The sequence below is a fragment of the Alternaria alternata genome (assembly GCF_001642055.1).
Source record: "Alternaria alternata strain SRC1lrK2f unplaced genomic scaffold CC77scaffold_22, whole genome shotgun sequence".
NCBI classification, from domain to species: domain Eukaryota; kingdom Fungi; phylum Ascomycota; class Dothideomycetes; order Pleosporales; family Pleosporaceae; genus Alternaria; species Alternaria alternata.
In genome coordinates this window covers 352,880-370,348 of record NW_017306211.1, presented here as the reverse complement: position 1 = coordinate 370,348, position 17,469 = coordinate 352,880, and the positions used below count along the sequence as shown (strand labels likewise).

Here is a 17,469-nt window from a genome sequence, read left to right as displayed (position 1 = left end):
CTTCTTTATACTCGAACTCACTACTTTTTTCCAAAAATCGACTTAAAAGAGGAAATGGTCGTCGCGCGTTTCGCTCTCCCCAAGGGCTCAGTTCGCCATCGTACGGGTACTCTCAAACCGTACCACCTCCTGTTATCAAAACGCCATACCATTGAAGCTATGTCTTTGCTTTCTTTTGGAGCGACCCACAGACAAATTCAGACAAAGATACCTCATGACGCTCATCTTCTCTACGCGCTAAGCCATACCCCGTGCGTCTTACCTTAAGCATAAATATCCAGCGGCTCTACGACTTCTACTCCTATTCATGCCAACAACTACTCCCTTTTTTGTCAAAAAAAAAGGGTCGACTTTCATGTCGGTGGCGTGTTCTGCTTTCCTCGAAAACAGCAGTGGTCAAATTTATGTGGACGCTCGGAGCGAGACCTATCACTATCAGATTTATTCACTCAACGTCCATGTATTTCCTCGCCAACGAGTCGCAAGGTACTTCAAATTTCGGTTGCCCCAAGTCCGACATCTACACCACGCACCAAGATCACATGCTGGGCATCTTACCGCGTGTATAAATATCTCACTCTATACTTCCGATACTTCTGTTCACATCCAAGCCTGCTTAGTCTTCTCCAAAAACTGATGAGAACGCCCGGATGTTGGTGGCGCGCTCTGCTCTCTTCAAAAGAAAACATCAAACGCATCATGTCGAAGTTCTGAGTTATGCCTTACACCTACCAAAAGATGATTCGAATGATTGGCATGTCTTTATTTTTTGGCTGGATCTGAGTCTAGTTCAATTTGTATTGGCTGGGTTCTCTGTCCAAAAATCCACATTGCTAGTGGCAATTTCTATCTCATACAATCGGAGCAGTGTGGCCGATAAAGAAGCCTTATCGAAAGATGACGTTGAACTTGCCATGAGTGGAGTTTTTCCGAAAGCATATTGCGAAAACTAGCAACGAAGGTAGTAATGTTGCGCGATCGGCTGAGGATGTGCTACTTGGAAACTTGACAGTATCGTAGAGTCCACTCATTGAATGCGCCGCCGTGGTCAGTTCGGTCGTCATGTCTAAAATCAACATCACATGAAAGTTTGCGGGAAGAGCTATGATTATGTCGAAGTTCAAAAGTTTGATTGGATAAAGTCTACACAAGAATCGAAGATAACGAAAAGCAAAGCCTCCACGAAGCCATGTCGTCTACACACTGCATCACCTCACAGCCTTAGCACCGACGTCTCTTACTCTAAGCACGGCTGAAGCACTTGGTGACAAGTGCCTGGTCAGTCGAACCGTTGGGAGTCAATCCAAGGACGTAGCTCTGGTCGAAAGCACCAGCCGACCAGCCAATGTAACCAAGGTAGACATCGCTGTTCTTGTTCAAGCTAGCGAGAGCAGCGCAGACATCAGTCTCGCACGAAGCAGTGTTGCCACCACCGACCTCGGACAGGATAGCCTGGCGCTTGTTGGTGCGGAGCCAGGTGGCAAGGGGAACGAAAGAGTCCTCGACGTGGTCGCTGGTGCACTCAGCGTGGGTACCAGAGTTGTCGCTGTCGAGGTAACGGTGGACGTCGAAGATGATCTTGTCGGTCGTGCCGTCGGTGTCCTTGACCTTGAGGAGAGAAGGACCGCTGGCAGTGGGGAAGGTACCCGCGGATGTGTAGTCAGTTCCGGGGACGAGGATCATCTGGGACTTGGCGCCTGCCTTGCGGATGGCGTTGACGGCAGCCTGGGCGGAGTCGGCCCAGGTGGACATGGTGAGGTCGTGGGGCTCGTTCATCAGGCCGAAAGCGATCTTGCTCTCAGACGCGTACTTGGTCGCGATCTTGGACCAGATATCAGCGAACTGGTCGTTGGTTGGGCCGCCCTGGCCGATGATCTGGCCGTTCCAGCGGGCGTAGTTGTGGAGGTCGATGAGGCAGACAGCGCCGGTGGCCAAGCAGCCTTGGACGAGCTTGTCGTAGGCTCCAGCGACAGTGGCATCAAGGGCACCACCGAGCTTGTTGCCGACAAGGTGCTGCCATCCGATGGGAAGACGGTAGATGTTAAGCTTGTCATCCTTGGTGAAGTGTTGCATCTGAGCAATTCCGTTCGCACCGGGGTCGACGTAGGCTCCGCTGCAGGATCCAGATGTGTCGCATCCGAAATCGAAACCAGCAATGTTCATACCAGCATACTGGGTCTTTCCGCTGGACGAGGCAGGAGCGGCAGCTACAGCAGCGGCCTTGCTGGTAGCAGCAGCGGCTGCCTTGGTGGAAGTCTTGGTCGCAGGAGTCGAGGTTCGTGCCATAGTGACCATGGTGGTCTTGGGAGCAGCAGGGGCCGCGGCTCCTGAGCCAGCGCCAGGAACACACTGAGAGTACCAGTCGTTCTGGACCTCACAGTGGTAGCCAGATACACAGGCAGTGGCACCGGTGAAGCCTTGTCCACCACACTGCGCGTAAGCCGCCCCCTGGGCGGCGTAGGCACCGCTTGCTGCAAGAGCAGCGAATGCGAAAGAGTAGCGAGCCATTGAAACGAAGTTTGAATGAATGATAGACTTGGGTAGGCAAAGAAAGGATGAGAATGTAAATAGCACAAGTAGAAGCAAAGGATTGAAACTTCACAGATGTGATGGAGAACTAAGAAAACAGCGGACGGATTGCGCTTTTATCATCTCATGGGAAGGGTACCCAGAAGGTCGTGCCCTTGCGCTTCCAAACCGTTCGAGACCTGATTCCAGGTCGACGGGATGGCGGCATATTGTCTCCGCATTGTTCCCACCGTTTCATGATCATTACCGAGATGTTCGGTGGTATTACCGGGGACCGTAGTGGCTGTGAGCAGAATATCACGGAGATGTATTGCTGTATGGCGTCTGGAGCTGTCAGTGCTGTCATCGGGACGCGGCGGCTAGGCCAAGCGAGATGGTAGGCCCACTTTTCGGCTTACTGACGCGCCGTTTCGAGCCCGTTTGCTTTGTTCAGTGAAACGACTAGGCTTGTATTTGTGGAGAACGGCGTATGTCTCTTCATTTCGCCAAGATGAGAGGGGGGTACACAAGCTTCAGGATTGGGGAGATCCGAAGCTTGGTATGCTTAATCAAGAGCGCGCCATCGTGGTGAGAGGCTGTGTCTCGGTAGGTCCTTTCGTCGCATGTCTTAGTTCTAGAACGTCGGTTCGCGGTTATTGTTTTGCTGGTGGTTGCACATACTGACGTCTTGCAGTTCCGATCATGAAGTTGTAGCAAGTGCAGCCGCGGCTCCAGCACTCTAGCCCTCACAAGGTTATAACCGGTGGGAGAAGCTGACACTGTGGATTCTTTAGTTGTTTTACAAAACATCACATCAGTAACGTGTAGACAGCGATGATCTCATTCATTATATGCTACCGACAGGTGCGGCAAAAATCTGCGAGACACCACGCCAAGCGACATTACAGTTGGACACGCAAAGGGCGTTTGCATCACCTATGCGCCTATCAAGATAGCCCTTCAACATCTAGTCAGGTGTCTTGTGAATTCTTGCCACATATAACGCTGCAGCCAAGTACTTTCTTAGTAGAGTTATCGCGTGTCAAGCTTGAGTCGTTGATTATATGGGGTGGCTTGACTAGCTGCGTGGCTTGGAACTACTTGGACTTTGGTTCCCGAGGTCCCTCTGACGCCCGGACCAATACACTTCACACAACCTTCGAACGGATCTATCAGCACCTTAGCATGTTGTTTTGGACACCTTCACGCTCAGCCAATTTCGAGCCCATCGATCGTCAGATCTCGTAGCGCCCCTCCCGTCATGCTGCAAAAGCTCAGCCTCGTCGACTGGGCGCCTCGCCTTGGCTGCATGACACTGGGAGGTCATTTGCAGCCTGCCCAGGTGGTAGATCGCAAGTCCTTTCTAACACTACTCTCCTCCCTGTCAATCACTTGACTTTGTTGCAATCCTTCTTGCGTTTTTCTCCCCTAGGTCTTCACCTGCTATACAGGCCTAAATGGCAATATGCTAGGCTTGCTATGAGGTTAATTGAAAGATATTGTGGCTTAAGCTGGCTCAGTTACTGCTTACTCGAAAACAAGGGTGTTATGCGAGCTGACGTATAGACATGAGAAGTGGGTGATTTGGCCCCAGGCTGCCTTCTAGCGCGTCTTGATCCACCATCTGGGACTTGTCGCGAGCGTATTTTCCTTCTCTATGCACATTATACCAGCGAGGGGCACCCGACTGCCGAAAGGATGGAGCACGAACATCTAATAGACCCCGATCTCAGCGATCATGACGCTTCTGCGCAGGCGGCACATAACCAGATTGAAGCACCAGTGGACAGTATGGTGGCATCCACACTTGGAGAAAATGGCCAGGACGATGCAATGCAGCCTGGAGAACGGCCCGAGACGTCACTTGTTTCTTCAAAGCAACATGGAACCCGTCTTTATCACTCTGGCTACATCCTTGTGTTGGTCTTGCTCTATGCGGCACTCGCGCTCTTCGCCTGGATTGTGACGTGTACCCTGACATTTCATCCGATAACGGCGACGTCAAATTATGGCCTGCCATCCTTACGTCTTTCTGAGAGAGTGCCAGCTGACAACTTTGGTGCCTAGGTGTGAACTTTGACGTACCGCATGCATACGGTTGGACTGGAGCCTCTGTTATCCACTCATTTTACGCTAAGAACGAAGAGTGGCTCCAAGCTGCTCAGTTCATAAACTCAGTTGTGGCCGTTCTAACTCTCCCTCTCGTTTCTGCAGTATGCTCCAAGGCTGTTGTCACTTTTGTACAGCAGCAGGGCCAGCGAAACTTAACACTGCGTCATACCATAGTTTTGGCTGACCGTGGCTGGTCCGATCCTGATATATATGTAAAGCTCATGACAGGCAGATACAAAAAGTACGGAAACAAGCTGCTCATCTTCGCAATCATGCTGAACATCCTCGGTACTCCCTAGCCGCCTTGTTGAGATGACCGAGTATTGATAAGAATAGGCGGAATAATTGCGCCTCTCCGAACCCTGTTTATAACCACGAAAACGATTAAAACGCCTACATTTCCGGACATGGTTCCCTCCTTGACCGATATCCTGGATCAATTCGACAACGAGGACTTGCCTGACCTGAACATGATACCCGTCAAGGTTCGATCGGCTATGGCTGCCACGAGCAATCTCAGTCCACAAGGTCGACTGTGGACGAGCAAACCCATCAAGTGTAGTCAAGCGGTTGTGAAGTCGGAGGCGGCTGAACTACCTCTGAACTGCGTCCTGCCAAATATGGCGTTTGGCAACATGTCGTTACTCCCGGATCCTTTTTTCGCCGAATTACCAGCAGGTTATAGTACGGGCCTCATCCGACAATACCTTCCGCGAATGAATTCGACAGCTCATCGGGTAGTCATCACAGAGCCTGAGTTTCCCACAAACTGTGCTGATCTGCCGGGTGCCTTCCATGTTAGGTACGCAGCGACGAACCCGAACTATATCACCATGACAGGTTGGGGAAACTGGAGCCTGGAAGTTTGCATGCCAGCGAACTTGACGCAGTCGCCGTGGCGTGCTGTACGCACCCGCCAAGATATCACTGAAGAACTCTATCTTAATATCTCTCTGGTATCAGCCGACCCTATGCAGCAGTACGTAACACCTGAAGACCGAGGCGGACTGTTTAGAGTCTCGCTTGACACCGCTTTGGGCTATTTTGAGCTGCCCAACTACATGAATGGCGAACAACCAGGGCCTTTGCTTGATGAGGACCCGATGAATCACTGTGGCGGAAATTGTAGTAACCAAGCTTACCGCCAGAACGGGTAAGTTCTTGACACGTTTTCTGCTCACTACATCCCACTGGATCCATTACTCATTCATGTACAACTATAGTGCGGATGCAAATGCGAAACTGGCGCGCGGAAAGTTTCCTGGTGATATAAGTAGTGTTGCGAACTCATCTCTCACGTTGGAAATGCGAAAAAACCGAGGCCCGTTGCTAACAGTCGCCTTGGCCCTCTTCGGTTCTGGATCCTTCATTGCAGAGCGGATGGCCCGTCCAAATGCTTTCATGTATCCAAACATGACCTATGAAGAGGCGAAAGCCACGCCGAACTACGGTGCTTGTGTAGATCAAGCTCCTTTTACAAATCTGTTACACTCGTGGAGCGACCAAGACCAGATTGGGACGTTCATAGATCCCTGCCTGAAAAACTCGATTCACAATCACGACGACGTCCAAAGACAGGTAGCCAACTTTGTGCACTCACTGTATTGGAACCATTACGACGGGTACAAGGGCGATCGCATCACGAATGCCTTCACATCCGCTGCCTTCCTCGCCAACGAGGCATGGCTCTCCTCTACAGCATTCATGAAAACTTGGTCTGTGACGTACGACCACGGTGCCGACACCCTCGTGCCCGTTATATCGCGTACCGGCATTCTAGTCATCTCCATCCTTCTCGGTGTCTTTTTGGCATCGCTTCTGGGTCTTGCAATCTACAGCGCCGTCTTGCCGCGTTGGACCGACCAGCTGGATGCCTTCGCCATGTTGCGCATCGGCGCTTCCATCCCCGACAAGATCCAATTTCGAGCCATCCCGAACGCCCAGCGCGTGCGCGTGTTGGATGAGTTGCCGGGATGGATCGGCGATGCGGCCAATGGTGAGGATGCGCAGGGCGAACTGGCGCTTGGCGGTCCTGGACGACTTGGTAGGAAGCGAAAGTTTGCTGCGTATGTTGTAGAGGATAAACGGAAAGGGAAAGAATCATGAGGACAGTGACTGGAAAGAAAGACTATTGCAGCGTGATATTTACAGAACACTATCTTTGAGGTCAGCGTCACAAAGTACGTAATCTACCTGGCCATAATGGTCTGAAACTCACCTGTAGCGAAAAACCTTACAAGGACTCGGTAGTGACGAACGTGTACCGTACAAAGGGCTCTGAAGGTGCACAAGAACTCCACAATGCCCTAGATCCAATCATGTTGCGAGAACTCAGCCTCTCTAGCTGTACGCCTCGCCTTGGCTGCACGACACTAGAAAGTTATCTCCAGCCTAGTGCATCGCAACTCCTTCTTGACACTTTTACCCCTCTATTCTATCAGCAAAGAAGTTTCTCCCGCCGGCGGCCTTGCTGAGACATCGTGCAATTTATGCAGTTCTCTGGCCGGCTACTATCCTTCACTAAGGAGCCCAAGAAAGGTGCGCCCCCGCTTTTAGTCCATCTGCGTAAACTCGCGCAAGATCCCATAGAATGGATCTGGGCAATCGGGACTCGGCTCAAAGCGAGTATAGCCACACTTCAGCAGGAAGATCACTTATGCCGCGAAAGCACATCAGCTAGGTAACCATTGAGCAAGCACTGTTTTGGAAAGCACGTACTTGATGTGGCCATGGACTGTGAGAAGGCTGTAGAGGACTTCGTCTTATGCATGCCACGTATTAGTTCCGAAAGATCTCATGGCCATCAGCGAAGCTTATCGGCTTCCAGGAGATGAGGTGGACATTACTGGTGCAATGTTGATTTTGTGATGTAGGCATACGCTGGGCGCTCAGCCTGATACACTGCATTCCAAGAAGTGGCAACGTGCATGCTTAGCATTCCGGCTTAGGCAAATCTACACGAAAGCTGACCACCCTCAGTTGGTTGAGCCTCAGAAGAACCTTTTTGTAAGTTGCTCACTGGTCGGAGATTACAGTCTTTATGCTATGGCGTGAGTATCACTGCACCCTACGTGGACCAATGTCATCGAGAGTCATTATCCGCCTCGTGTATAAGCGGTTGCCCGTCCTGTTCGGATAAACACCTGAGCTCTATCTCAATACTACACTCGAAAGCAGGAATGCCGCGCAACTTCGATGACTATGAGCTAAGTCAGTTGCAACCGGAGTCGCAGACCTTACTCCTTCCACACCCCCCACAAGATGATGCAGCATGTGCGACAGAGGACAATCGTTTCGGCCGTATTGTTCATCTTCGGAAGTGGTTGCCAGAAGTCGATCCGCACACTGATACGCGCTGGTCTAAACGTCTCACGGACAGAGATGTTGGCTTACTTCTCATACAAGGCCTGTCTGTCCTAATTCTGTCGCTTAATCTGGCTCTGACGGTTTGGGCGGCTGTGCAGCATGGTGTCAAGGAGAATATCAGCGACATTCTCGGGGCTGGTGGTGGGGATGATTGTGCACGGGTCAAAGACTGGAACAAATGGCTTCATGTTGGAATCAACGTTCTCTCTACTCTGCTACTGGCTGCTAGTAATTACTGTGCTCAGCTCCTAGTCGCACCTACCAGAGAAATGGTTGATAAGGCACATACGAAAGGAAGGTGGTTCGATATCGGCATTCAAAGTTTTAGGAATCTGAGGAGGGTTCCAGCACAGCAGAAAACACTGTGGTTCTTGTTGATGTTGAGTTCGGGGCTATTGCATTTGTTGTAAGTCTGGACTCACGAGCAACTGCATGTTATGCTGGCTAATAATTGCGAAGTTGGAACTCCGCAGTCTTTGCTACAACTCCATTCAGTACTTATTCGACAGGATACGTGACTACAGACTATTTGGACGATCCAAATCCTTGGCTCTTCGTCGACAGTCCAGATCTCGACTTCATAAGACAGAATGCACTACGCCTTCCAAAATTGGACAACAAGGAATGCATCGCTAGATACGCTGGAAGATTGGCTGGCCTCAGTAGCTTGTTGCTGGTCAGTGCTAATGTGACCATGAACGACCAATTGTCGTACGAACACAGCAACAAACGCTCGTCTTTCTTATGGAACGGTACCACAGTCGAATCGGCGATATACTGGCGCATGAACAGTGACTGGATGTGTAATAAGTGGAACTTAGCAACTCGCGTCAGCTGTACACCAAAGACTATGAAGTCTCCTTATGAAGATACTTGGACATTGGTTAGATTCCAATTCGACGGAAACCTCAAAGATGACCCAAGCGACGATGTGTGGACTAAAGTGGACCATTGCCTCCCACGAGATGAGCTGCAGAATATGGACGACAAGTGCATGTTGCGTGTAAGCAAGGTGATCTTGAGCATAGTCACTGTACTGAATCTGGTAAAGTGCATCTGCATCGCACTCACAATTCGTCTGCACAATCGAATCGGTATCAACCCCCGGTACCTGTCTGGCTCAAAAGAAAAACGAGGATTTATCGCACAGACCTTCACAAGGGCTGTACAAGTTATCTTTCAACCAAAGGAGACCTCTACAGTTGGCAAATCGCTCTACCTTGTTACGCTTGGTGATGCAATGGCGAGTTTTCTACGGAAGCATGACGAAACTACAGATACGTGCGGCCTTGCCAGTAAACGAGACTTTGTAAAAGAATGGCCTTTGAACATTCCGAGCGCCTCGCCTACTTCGGTCCGCTGGTTTCGCGCAGCGAGTCTAAGTCGTTGGGTGTTGACCATATCATCGTAAGGTCAATCAATCCGTTGTCAGAAGCATAGCTAACTCTTCTAGATGTGCAATCACAATCGGAACCGTGGGCTTTCTGCTCCACATGACCATAGTCTCCCAACAAGCTCAAGGCGTAGACACAGATGTTATGTCACTTGGAAGTTATGGCCTAGGTACACCGCAACAGTTTGCTACAGCACTAACGGGTATCACTGGCCGACTCGGTCCAACCAAGGGCTTCTTCTTCGCAGTACTCTTCGCCAACATGTTCCAAGCTATCGTCAGCGCGCTTTACCTTCTCGTCAATAACTTGCTAACAGTTATGCTCGTAGCAGCAGAATGGAACAAGTACACCTCGAGGCGCAAGGCATTAAGAGTGTCTACACCAAGAGGGATACAACGCTCTTCGTTCTTTCTCTCTCTTCCTTACAGATATTCTGGCACTCTAATGGCTCTCTCTGGTCTTTTACACTTCTTCATTTCCCAGAGCGTATTCGTTGTGCAAACAGTCGCGTATGTGCCTAAATATGAGCCACGAAAAACCTTCGAACGAGCTCCAGACATGGATGGGTCTTGCATTGGATTCTCCAGCTTGGGTATCATTCTTGCGCTAGGAAGTGGAAGTGTGCTTGTTCTATACCTACTTTTTGTTGGCTTCACTTTCAAGTACAAGGTGTCGACAAGGAGGAAAGGTCGAGGGGACGAGCCATGTCCTATGCCGTTGGTGAGCACGTGCAGTGCTGCGATCAGCGCGAACTGTCACGCGCACCCAGACGACAAAGACTGTGCTTTCCTGCCGCTGCAGTGGGCTTACGTGAGAGACGGAAACGACGCGAGTGGAGGACGATGCACTTTCACGACGGACATAAGCGTATAGGCTTACTCTCGAGATATCAGAAACTTATTGGGGAGGAATCTACAATGAGGAAATCGATTAGATGACAATACTGTATTCCAGAGCATACTCAAGATATTGTGAACAACATTCCTCGCCCAAAGATTCAAGTGAATCACACAAGACGTGGCTCGAGCGGTTGAGCCACTGGCTTGAAGCCTCATGCACTTCTTGGCACGCCTTTCACTAATACAGGTCGGCCTTAGACCTTCGTGGTCACTCAAGCTTCCACCCTTTCTTCTTGTGTGACTAGTTACTATCGCAATGATCTCAGCCCACTACTCGCAAGTCGTCGCGCATGCAACTTTTCCTCCGTTCATTGCACTCAGCTGTCATGCATTCGGGTATCCAAGTCGATCGCAGAGGAAAGTGCTGCATCTATCGAGATTTCACTTATTTTCCGGGGTACTAAAGCATGACACACGTTACTTTCCGCTCAGTAATAATGTAGCAACCGACTCACTCTTACAGTAAACCAATCGTCACGTCTCCCTTGACGCGCGCATAAATCTCGACCTGGGCTACATCAGCCCAATTGTCACATCACCCTTAACTCGGGCGTAGAGTTCTACCTCGACTTCAAGATCTAGCTCGATCTTGATCTTGAGCGAACTGTCCTTTTCGCCTTCTTTCACGGGTCGGTCCGCGATGCGCGATTGGTGGACAGGAACCATGCGACGGCCCTTTCTGGGTTTTGCGATGGTGGCTTCTAGTTCGGTGTCTCCGCCGTCATCGTCCGATGTTTGGGATGCTTGAGGCGCTGGAGCCTTTTCGATCTCGTTATTCTTGCTCTGGCCTCCGAGTTTCGAGGGCTTTTTCCTAGGAGTCTGGGGTGCTTCTGTGGTAGTGTTGTTGGTTGCGTCGCCGGCTGGGGAACTTGCTATCGATTAGAACGATATTTTGGGATATAACAAGAACACTGAAAGTTAGATGTTATGACTTACTCTGAAGACATGTCGATAGTGCAATCTGATGTTCCAATTGGATTGGGAGAAGTCCTTGCTAAGATTCAATACCTGATCGAAGGGTCAAAGATATAGATGGTAAACTTGGAATCACACTGAGCTCTTCCTTTAAGCTTCAGATACCCATTAGATGCCATGACGCAACAACGGCCCGAGACTTACAGAATCCACTCTGAAACCTGTGCGCCTTTCTTCTAATAACTCTCAATCAAGTTTTGTTCCCGTGAGAGCAAGGACACCTACCAGGTATAGGATCCTAGATCCATACCGACCGAGCACCGAGCGCAAAAGCAGGTTTAAATATGGTCAGACCATAACGCAATCATCTTCGCACAACTCCATCAGGAACCCAAGTATCATGGTGCTAGGCATTCTGACTGCCATCGCTACTTGCCCCGCAATCATAGGCACAACTGAAGCAGTGCGTCAAGGCCAAAGACAAAATGCCAGGGAAAAGCATCGGGGCCTGAAGACTAATCTCTCAATATCCTGTTCGCGAGCCACAAGAAGCGGTCGCGAAATCGATCAATGCGAAGTGGTACTCAGCGAAAACAAGGTGAAGCATTCCCTTCCGGGCTTGCGGCCGACGCTTGTTGGATCTTTCTTCGAGCTTCACAGCTAACATGACTACACCAGCTTTATCTCAATGTACCGTCAGATGAGTTTCCGGACGGCCATCCCGAAGATCACCCATTTGCAGGCTACTTCCTGCCGTTCCCAGACCAAGACTGGGGACGACAGGGGGAAGGCATGGTATCGACCATCTCAGATGACCCACCCCAGTTGAACTGGATATATGTGGATCGCGACACTTGCGAAGTCAAACACGGCGATCGAGTTGCTTCAGAACCTCAGATCGTTGGCCCATGGGACGTGACAAAGATGGATCGCCGGGTCACATTCATGGGTTGGGAGGGGTTTATCGCTGTTCAATATGGACCTGGAGAGTGGGCGCTCTATTTCGATGTCGACGACAACGGGTTGCGAGGCGTTATTGGGGATGACTTGGTAAGGGTGGAGGTTGAGCTAGTACGGAAAGAAAGAAGGCAAAGACGGATGTCGTGTGGTCCGGGAGTCGGACCTGGGGCTGCGGTCGAAACTCCAAAAAACGACGACTAGCGTGGTGGCGCTGAAATCCACATGCGGGTGTTGAACAGGATCTCGGGATTTGGCGTTCTTATTTTGTTGGCCTCGGAGCCGAGCTCGATGATGGTCGGGCACTCAGAATCTCCACCCAACCCCGCCTCCCCTCCCAAGATTCTACTCTCCACCTCATCAACCCCCCCCCCACCAAAAAAAAAAGACGAGCAAAAATTCAAAAACATACAACAGCGGGGATTCGCTAGTGGTCACCCACCTAACTACTAATCCGCCGGTACACTGCTTGTATATGGCTGAGCGGACGGGAAGCCTAATTTTCAGTGTCCTATGGTCGTATGTGAAGTAAGGACGATCAATTGACACTATCAAAGTAATGCCAACCCTTGCAGTGTCAGCATCGTACAAAACCCCTCCGTTCCAGCATTTAAAGTCGCACTTCTCTTTCTGATCATGCTCTACGAGCAGTCTATTCTGGCCATGATCTTTGCATTTCGCTAGTCCTTCTGGTCGTTTGTCTGTCTTACATTCCGATCGTTGTTCCAGGAATGAGGTGTCATGTTTTCTCCATTTCTTTCGTTATGGGAACACTGAAAAGCCTTTCTGCCAAAGCTGTCATATCGTGTCCAAGACTCGTAAGCATCAATTTGATCGCGTCCACGGTATCGTCTGGTAGTTGTCCAAAGCGGCAGAGAATGTTAAGGCCCGCAGGCGCCATTGGCGTTTTGGCAACATAGATCACGATCCACGAGTTACCGTCAGCAGAGCAGATGTGCTCTTGTCCGTATGGCGATGGTGGGTGTATCCCGTACCCGAGGATCTCCCATCCTTGACGAATCAGTCTCGACCATCCGTTACCACGTCGTGTGTAAACAAGGCTTGTCCGCTCCCCATGATGGAAAGTGTCCCCATACAGATCCGGTGTCAGCTCGCCGTTCGCTTTCCCACCTGGTCTAATCGGTTTGCTCAGACCCATTGCCGATCGATATGTTACCGAAGGACCAGATGGTTCCTGCCAGAACATGAAGTCCTCAAGCTGAGTACCGTACTGGAGCGTAAGAATTTCTTCGCCCGTAATAGCTGCAGGACTTGGAACGAGTGCGTAGTTTATCGTCACGTCGCGTGCCTTGCGCCATCTGGGAAGAGTAGAACTCGTCAGCTTCCAGGTGCCGCTGAGCCATTTTAGCGGCGGAGGAAGGACACACGCAGGCGACGCGAAGCGCACAGCATTGGGGGCGCGCAGATATATTGTGGTATCAGTTGCCATCGGGACTGCGTAATGATGGAGATGATCCGGGTGAGATGAGCATCACGCTGCTCTGAGATGAGGAGCAGGAGTGCTGCCTTGGTAAATAGGCAGCAATCACTTAGTGTCCACGCTAGCTCACTCACATCTACCTCGTATAAGAACATCGCATTCGTCCATCAACATGTCGATGCAGCTCTAATTGGCAGATTACTCCAGATCAAGTGCACTTACAGACCATGCCGAGATCCACCCGTTCTTCGGTACGTTCTCGGGCTATCGCATCAAGCCAGAACGCCGTAGCGTCAACGCGCCGACAAACACGGAGCGGACAAACGCCATCATCATCAGCGACTCCCAAAACGAGCATCATTCGACGCAGGATACCAAAGCCGCCAACTTTTGCATTCCTTGCTCGTCATCAAGATATAATCAACGCGGATCCCAACAGACAGCTCCGTTTGTTCGCTCTTCCAAAGGAACTGATCGAGCAAATTGCAACACGTCTTCCCCTGACATCAGTCATCTGCCTTACTTTGACATGCAAAGAGGCCGCTGAAACAGTTGGGACGCAGTCGTGGGCCACGTTGAAGACGGAAGGCCGATGGTCCGCGCACCGGTACGACTTCATCGAGCTTTTGGCGCGAGATTGGGGTGACAGACTGGAATACTGCGAGCGCTGCGACACCCTTCATCCCCCTCTGCAACCACCAAGAAACCACCGAGGCACAAAACTGACTAAGCGGTGTTTTGGACAAAATGCAATGATCGACTACCTCCCCCAAGATGCGTCGCAAGGATACAACCCAGTGCTGATACACATCACCAACGCCATAGAGGAAACCAAAGACTTTGCTTCGAAGGGCGATGTCGGACCCCTCCTTGACATACTATCTGGTAGTTTTGAGATTATGAAGAAGGATTTATCCTGGTGCCTTGACTCGACCGGTCGGCGTATCGACGGCAATCTGGTGCTCAAGCATGTGCACACTTTCCGGAGTCAAGCGAGCAAGCGCATCAGCGCGACGGATCTGCTTACTCTACCTATCCGTCTCTGCCCTCACCAGTCCACCGCTACAAATACACCCGAATCATCCCGGTACATCAATGGTCGAAGTGCAGAGCAGAATGGTCGCTTGCTGACACACGTCATCGCCTCTGCATTTCCAGAATCGGATCAGTCGCGAGTTGACGTAAGTACTTTCGGACCCCTGACACCGTCAGAGCAAGCGCAGGTATTCGCTTCCAAAGCCGGAGAGAAGATATACTGGCAGTGTCGCTCGTGTCCGACCAAGTATCGTGTGCAGCGATGCCGGAATACATTTGTGATCACGAGCTGGCATAGCTTTGGGAGGGACATGTACCATGCGATGAAATACTGGAAGTGGTTGGTCAGACGGACCGGCACTACGCTGGGCCCAGAGAAGAGGAACGACGAGTGGTGGAGTCCGTCGCGGACGGTGCCGGATTTCATGTGCGAACTCGAATGACGACTGGCCAATGAATGGTGTGAGATGCATGGCACCCCCCAAAGCTCTACCACTGTAATAGCTGTCATCTAAAGAGTGCCAGAGTCATAAGCTCAACCTATCTCGTACGGCACCAAGCCAAAGCTGCCCTTCCTCCTGTCCCCAAGTCCGTACGTTACGACACCGGTGGGGAACTCACATGTCCGTCATTAAAGCCTATCCAATCGTCCAGTTGATAGTCACCGCAGCTTGAAGAGCCGGAATTGCGGTCTGTAGACTGTTCACAGCCTCAGTAAGACTTGCTACGCCAACAGCAGTGAGTCCTGTGTTGAGAGCTGCGACGGGCCCCAGACCTGCTACGACTGCAGCGGAAAGAGCTTAGATGAGAGCAATGATCTTCTCTTTCGGATTATGCTCTACGAGCAACCTATTCTGACCATGATCTTTGCATTTTACTAGTCCTTCTGGTCGTCTATCTTTCTTACGACAATAAACCTTTCGACACAGCTACCTATGGATGTCAATTCCAAAGCCGGCCCAAAAAGTAATAGAGCCTGGTCTTGGTGACGCAGCTCTCACTGTTGACATGAGCGTTGTTACAGTCTTGCTTCAGAGATGCGCGGTCTGCCATACGACCGATAGGCTGTAGGACGAGGCGCATTCTCCAGTCCAAGTCCTGGTAGTTGCTTTAGGAGTTGTCGCGGGGCGGAAACCGCCTCAAACGCGTGTGGCTGATTGGGTGCGCTTTTGACCCACGCAACAGCCGAGAACATTTCCCCTTGTCTACTTACAGGCGGCCAACTTTTCTCTAGATCAACGCCTTGAAGAAACCATCTCACCAGCAACGTTCTATAGACACAGTTCGATTATCGACTATCGAAATACCAAAATGCCCAGCAACGCCCGTCGAAGAGTCGGAATTTCGACAAGTCTGATAAGCATAGCCTCACCTGGAGCCTGATCATGCACTGCGCCCCTCATGCGGCTGAACTTTTAAGCGACCTTCCTGCAACACAAGAGTAGTCTTGGAAGCAGCTACAGTGCCATTGCACAGAGACGTACCGTCAAAACCTCTGCATCTTGCAAAAATACAACATTGTCGTATTTGTTCAGATGATCAATATCACTTTCCCCCAGGTGCGCGATGACTGGAGTCTCGACGTTGTCAACATCCTAGCCTTTTTGGGCGAGCACAACATCATAGCTTGCAGCCAACAGATCTGCATGTCCTGGACATGTTTCCTTCCACGACTGATTCCGGCGCCTCAAGGTCTCCTCGCTCAACGACCGAAGAAACTCGCATCTGAGGACGAAACACCGGTTACGGGGGTATGGACGGGAAACAACAGGCCGGTTTTGCAGTATTTTGGTCGAATGTTGCACACTGATGGGTCTGACCTATCACCCTTTACAACACGTCTACTCAAGATCCAGTGGGATTCCGCGATTAAAGATAAAAGTCTCAAGAAGAGATACCCAATTCGACCAAGATTGTTTTCGCCGATGAATATAATCGCCGTTTTCAGCTGCGCAATGACTTTCGGGCTAGCAGGATGGGCGCTTGCGCTTGGAGATGCAGTCGCTCTTACTGGTATCCTAGTTATGAGCTTCACGACACCTTTGCTATGTCTCGGAATGTGTTGGACACCACGAATGGTTCCTAGATATCGTCCGACAAGAGGGCTGGTACCACCAGGTACGGTCGTTATTAAATCCTCGAACGGGTGCTTCACGGTTGTGGAATGCGACGAACAAATCGCCCGTCTTCTCTACTTCCATCCTGAGTACATCGACTACGCTGTCAGCTCCTTCACGGGGCGCGGTTTGAGCGGTACTGTGGGTGGGCTCACCCTTGTGGGCTCCATCGTACTGTTTGGCAATGCAGTATGGGCTCTCAAAGCGGCACTCGCTGTCACGTATACAGTCCTAAACCTTTTGTACTGGGTTGCCGCGATTCTCCCGGTCCGCTTGTCATGGCACATCGACCTTACTGTCAGTCAACCAGAGATCATTGAAGATCACTCATTCACACAATGCCTTTGGACGACAATTTATCATACAAAGAAGATTGATTGGGCAAGAGAATATGTGCCTAAGACTGAAGTGTGGAATCAATGGCTGCTTGAAGCAGAGAACAAGGTCCGGCTTGGTGTAGAACTTGAGTCATGGGACGCGTTTGGAGCTCTAAACTCTCTACTCAAAGAGCGACACAAGCCCGAGTAGATTAGCGACGCGACTCGTGTTCTTTCGGTCTGTTCTCGCAAATGTATGAAACCTGATGGACTACCTGCATCCCAGTCAATCAGGCGATGGCTGTGATAACGGATGAAACCTACTGGACGTATGGCGTTGTTTTTTAGGTTGGACAAAAAACACGCGTTCTCTCTTATGGACTTTGTGAATCACAAGTTAATTGTTTA

The 17,469-nt window shown here is 50.6% G+C and overlaps 8 protein-coding genes across 8 annotated transcripts; 5 read left to right on the top strand and 3 right to left on the bottom strand.

Annotated features, from left to right (window-relative positions):
• Positions 1-1,242: 1,242 nt before the first annotated feature.
• Positions 1,243-2,508, bottom strand: CC77DRAFT_944516 (glycoside hydrolase family 5 protein; the record flags this gene model as incomplete). The annotated part of the gene is made up of 1 exon (XM_018534973.1): positions 1,243-2,508. One exon carries the CDS (start codon positions 2,506-2,508, stop codon positions 1,243-1,245), a length of 1,266 nt encoding a protein of 421 aa, XP_018381708.1.
• A 2,200-nt stretch (positions 2,509-4,708) lies between these two features.
• On the top strand, positions 4,709-6,859 carry CC77DRAFT_399814 (hypothetical protein). The gene is made up of 3 exons (XM_018531530.1): positions 4,709-4,908; positions 4,957-5,773; positions 5,844-6,859. Exons 1-3 carry the CDS (start codon positions 4,842-4,844, stop codon positions 6,724-6,726), a joined length of 1,767 nt encoding a protein of 588 aa, XP_018381707.1. The 5' UTR covers positions 4,709-4,841; the 3' UTR covers positions 6,727-6,859.
• A 693-nt stretch (positions 6,860-7,552) lies between these two features.
• CC77DRAFT_399807 (hypothetical protein) lies at positions 7,553-10,394 on the top strand. Its single transcript, XM_018531529.1, has 3 exons — positions 7,553-8,392; positions 8,446-9,393; positions 9,440-10,394. The coding sequence occupies exons 1-3, from the start codon at positions 7,800-7,802 to the stop codon at positions 10,251-10,253; spliced, it is 2,355 nt and encodes a 784-aa protein (XP_018381706.1). The 5' UTR covers positions 7,553-7,799; the 3' UTR covers positions 10,254-10,394.
• Positions 10,395-10,736: 342 nt separating this feature from the next.
• CC77DRAFT_1065308 (hypothetical protein) lies at positions 10,737-11,226 on the bottom strand (the record flags this gene model as incomplete). Its single annotated transcript, XM_018528800.1, has 3 exons — positions 10,737-10,787; positions 10,844-11,147; positions 11,216-11,226. The coding sequence occupies 3 exons, from the start codon at positions 11,224-11,226 to the stop codon at positions 10,737-10,739; spliced, it is 366 nt and encodes a 121-aa protein (XP_018381705.1).
• Positions 11,227-11,594: 368 nt separating this feature from the next.
• On the top strand, positions 11,595-12,355 carry CC77DRAFT_944485 (hypothetical protein; the record flags this gene model as incomplete). The annotated part of the gene is made up of 2 exons (XM_018534970.1): positions 11,595-11,792; positions 11,873-12,355. The coding sequence occupies 2 exons, from the start codon at positions 11,595-11,597 to the stop codon at positions 12,353-12,355; spliced, it is 681 nt and encodes a 226-aa protein (XP_018381704.1).
• A 254-nt stretch (positions 12,356-12,609) lies between these two features.
• On the bottom strand, positions 12,610-13,649 carry CC77DRAFT_1024165 (hypothetical protein). Its single transcript, XM_018525819.1, has one exon. It carries the CDS (start codon positions 13,599-13,601, stop codon positions 12,891-12,893), a length of 711 nt encoding a protein of 236 aa, XP_018381703.1. The 5' UTR covers positions 13,602-13,649; the 3' UTR covers positions 12,610-12,890.
• Positions 13,650-13,819: 170 nt separating this feature from the next.
• On the top strand, positions 13,820-15,079 carry CC77DRAFT_971519 (hypothetical protein; the record flags this gene model as incomplete). The annotated part of the gene is made up of 1 exon (XM_018535839.1): positions 13,820-15,079. The coding sequence occupies one exon, from the start codon at positions 13,820-13,822 to the stop codon at positions 15,068-15,070; it is 1,251 nt and encodes a 416-aa protein (XP_018381702.1). The 3' UTR covers positions 15,071-15,079.
• Positions 15,080-16,162: 1,083 nt separating this feature from the next.
• Positions 16,163-17,439, top strand: CC77DRAFT_1098425 (hypothetical protein; the record flags this gene model as incomplete). Its single annotated transcript, XM_018529948.1, has 1 exon — positions 16,163-17,439. One exon carries the CDS (start codon positions 16,163-16,165, stop codon positions 17,270-17,272), a length of 1,110 nt encoding a protein of 369 aa, XP_018381701.1. The 3' UTR covers positions 17,273-17,439.
• Between the last annotated feature and the right edge of the window lie 30 nt (positions 17,440-17,469).